Here is a 3,549-nt window from a genome sequence, read left to right as displayed (position 1 = left end):
AAAAAAAAAAACAGGTGAGCACAATGATTGCCATAGCCCATTAGCTTGAGAGTTTCCAGGCTGTAGGGCAGGGAGAGGGGTAACACAGGCAGAGCCCAACAGATTCACCACATGGAAGAGATAAGGGCTGCTAAAGTTAACAAGAGAAAGTTCCAGAGTGAGCCGGGTTAAACAGGGTGCCCATGACTATTTAGCAAAGTATGGATCAGCATGTGTGTAAGGAAACCACCTGAAACATGCTACAATGTGAACAAACCTCAAAATAATTATGCTGAAAGAACCTAGATATTTTTTAAAAGACTACATAGGGTACATATTGCATGATTCTATTTTTTACAATCTTAGAAAATGCAACTAATTCGTAGTGACACAAAATAGATTAGTAATTGTTGAGAGCTTAGAAGAGGTGCAGATAGGACAGGCATAGCAGGGCAGGAGAGAAATATTACAAAGGGACACAAGGAAACTTTTGGGAGCGGTGGATATGTTCATTTTTTTTTTTAATCGAAGGATAATTGCTTTACAGAATTTTGTTGTTTTCTGTCAAACCTCTTGAGGATGGTTCTTCAGACTTTTCATATGTAAAAGCTTATTACATACTTTAAATATATGCATTATTTAGTCAGTTATACTTAAATAAAGCTCTTTTTAAAACCTGCATACAAAAATGAATAAATAAAAAACAGAGTAGTTTCTCTTTCCATGTTGTTTTGAGGAAAAAAAGGAGAGAACAAGCCCAGGTAACTAACCTCTTTGCAACTCTTCCAGTTCAGGCTATCTTTACCAAGATTTTTGCTTTTTGAAATGTTTTTTAGTTTTAGAGATATATTGTTAGGATATATGTAGTCAGTATTGCTCTTGTCAATCAGGATATAACTTTATGCAATTTTGTGTTTCAGGATTCCTGAATCAAACAAGCAAACATGAAAAATGGATTAAGGCTGATGCCCCAAAAGGAACTGTACGTTTTAGAAGCCAAAGCTGGTTTCAGTCCCTGAAGCTGCAAGACTGAATGACTTGAATTATATTCCTAATTTTTAACAACGACTAGTAGATCTATGACTACAAAAAAGCAAATACCTGTGTTCATACAAATGTTGAAAACAACAAACTGGAATGTCTTGGAGAAATCTTTTCAAAATTTGTACTTTGCTGTTAGTTTTCTTTCGTAACAAATTACCACAAACTTACTGACTTTAAAAAATACCTGTTTGTCCTGGGATCTCCTGGATGCTGACACTACCTAGCACTAGCCCCAAGGCCTCTACAGTCAACCACCTCATTACCTGGTTCCATCAACCAATGGCCAGCAGCTTCTGCACAAGGAAGCACCTGGCAACCAAACAGATCAGGGGCCAACCAAGCTTACCAGACCACCTACACAGTCAGTCTGCTAAAACAGACCCATGCCCTTATAGGGGGAACTCCTAAGGCGTATAGCTTTTGATGAGAGTGCACTGCTGGAACACAGAAGATCACTTCTTCATGATTGGAAAACATAACCAACATGTCAGATACATAAAAAACAAAAACAGCTAGTTAGGCAAAATGAGGCAACAGAGGACCATGTTCCAAACAAAGGATTGAGATAAAAACCCCAGAAGAAGAACTAAGTGAAGTAGGAGATATGAAATCTAACCAAGAAAGAGTTTAAGATGTCATCATAAAAATGGCCAAAGAACTTAGGAAAAGAATGGCTGCACAGACTAAGTTAGAAGTTTTTAACAAAGAAAAAAAGAACAACCAAGCATAGATGAAAAATATAATAACTGAAATGAAAAATACACTAAAATCAATCAGTAGTAGACTAAATAATACAGAGGAATGGATCTGAAGCTGGAAAACAGTAGTGGAAATCAGTTATGCTGAAGAGAAAACAATGAATAGAAATGAGGACATTTTAAGAGACTTCTGAGACGTCAAGCTCATTTTTATTTGCATTTTAGGATCCCCACAGAATAGAGAGAAAGAGGCTAAGAACATAATTGAAGACATAATAGCTGAAAACTTTCCTGTCTTGGAAAAAAACAAACAAAACCCAAAATTAGTCAAAGGGAAGAAATCATAAAAATCAGAGCAGAAATGAATGAAATAGACTCTTAAAAAATACAATAGAAAAGATCAGTGAAGCTAAGAGCTTGTTCTTTGAAAAGATAATCTGAATTGATAAACCATTAGCCAGATTCATCAAGAAAAAAAAGATCCAAATCAATAAAGTCAGAAATGAAAAAGGAGAATTTACAACTGATTTTACTGGAATACAAAGGACCATAAGAGACTACTGCAAACAACTATATGTCAACAAAGTGGACAACATTGAAGAAATAGGCAAATCCTAAAAATGTATGCTAAAAGGAATCAATAGTAGACTCCCAAGACTGACTCAGAAAATATGAACAGATCAATTATAAGTAATGAAATTGAATTAGTGACAAAAAATTCCCAGCAAACAAAAAGTTGATGACCAGATGGCTTCACAGATGAATCCTACCAAACATTTAGAGACTAGTTAGCATTTACACTTCTTAAACTATTCCAAAAAATTGCAGAGGAAAGAACACTGCAGAACTCATTCTACATGGCCAGAAATCACCATAAGATCAAAACTAACAAAGATAATTATACACATATACAAATTATAGGCCATTATAACTGATGAATATTGATGTGAAAATACTCAACAAAATATTGTCAAATCAAATCCAACTGTCGGGAGCCGGCGAGAGACATTCCACTCGTGACAAAGGTCATGAGGAAGGAGGCTCGGCATACACAAAGGCAGAATCGAGCCTCGGGAGTCCCCCCGGATATTCTCAAGCATCTTCCCCCAAAAACCAGAGTCTGCCTACTTTATTGCTTTGTGCTCTCACCTCTGACTTTACTGGGGGCTGTCCCCCACCACCATCTCACTCTCTCTGTCAAAGAGTTAACTTACAGCTCCAATTAATAAAGTTCCTGGGCAATTAGGAGTGTTTAAATCCAAACCCCTCAGATGGCTCTCTAACTCGCCTGACAAGTTTACCCGGACTCCTACAGCTATGCATACGATTGTTTACAGTCTCCCAGCCTCGAGAGGCATGGGAAGCTTAAGATATTCAAATACCTTAGAGCCTCTCAGAGAGTTAGAAACTGTCAGAATAAAACTAGTAAAAGATTTCATTGATGAGCCAATGCTTGTTGTCAAGTTTTCACATCCCTGAATTGTATCCTTGAATGTGTATTAATTAATATAGTTGGTATGTAGAAAAAATAAGTAGTGGCCTTGGTGTTAGTAACTTTAGACCCTTAAGGTAATAAATTCTTTCCTTTGTTGTAAACCCATTACACATTCGCCCTATAGGAATGCAATTTTATCTTCGGAAGATGGCGCCAAACCTTAAAATAATTACTCTTAGAGAAAATAAGTCTTTGTTGATAAGTCCTTGTCAAGAGCCATAAAATGTTAATAGGCCTTCTGGCCAGAAGATGATGTAAATCACCTAAACCATTTGTATACGATAAATTTGCAGGAAAGAAACCCTGGTTTTCTGACTTTGCATCCCCTATTAT

General features: G+C 36.6%; 1 protein-coding gene across 1 annotated transcript in view; it reads left to right on the top strand.

The window, feature by feature from the left end:
* The window catches only part of FAM185A (family with sequence similarity 185, member A), a 78,170-nt gene extending 75,394 nt beyond the window's left edge, over window positions 1-2,776 (top strand). The window contains exon 8 of the mRNA XM_010848086.1: window positions 900-2,776. Coding sequence (XP_010846388.1) covers window positions 900-1,012 — 113 coding nt within the window. The 3' untranslated portion in view covers window positions 1,013-2,776. The remainder of the gene's footprint in view (window positions 1-899) is intronic.
* Window positions 2,777-3,549: the final 773 nt, after the last annotated feature.

Source organism: Bison bison, unplaced genomic scaffold, assembly GCF_000754665.1.
Source record: "Bison bison bison isolate TAMUID 2011002044 unplaced genomic scaffold, Bison_UMD1.0 scf7180017864260, whole genome shotgun sequence".
In the NCBI taxonomy this organism is placed as follows: domain Eukaryota; kingdom Metazoa; phylum Chordata; class Mammalia; order Artiodactyla; family Bovidae; genus Bison; species Bison bison.
This window is presented reverse-complemented; position numbering and strand designations above follow the sequence as displayed.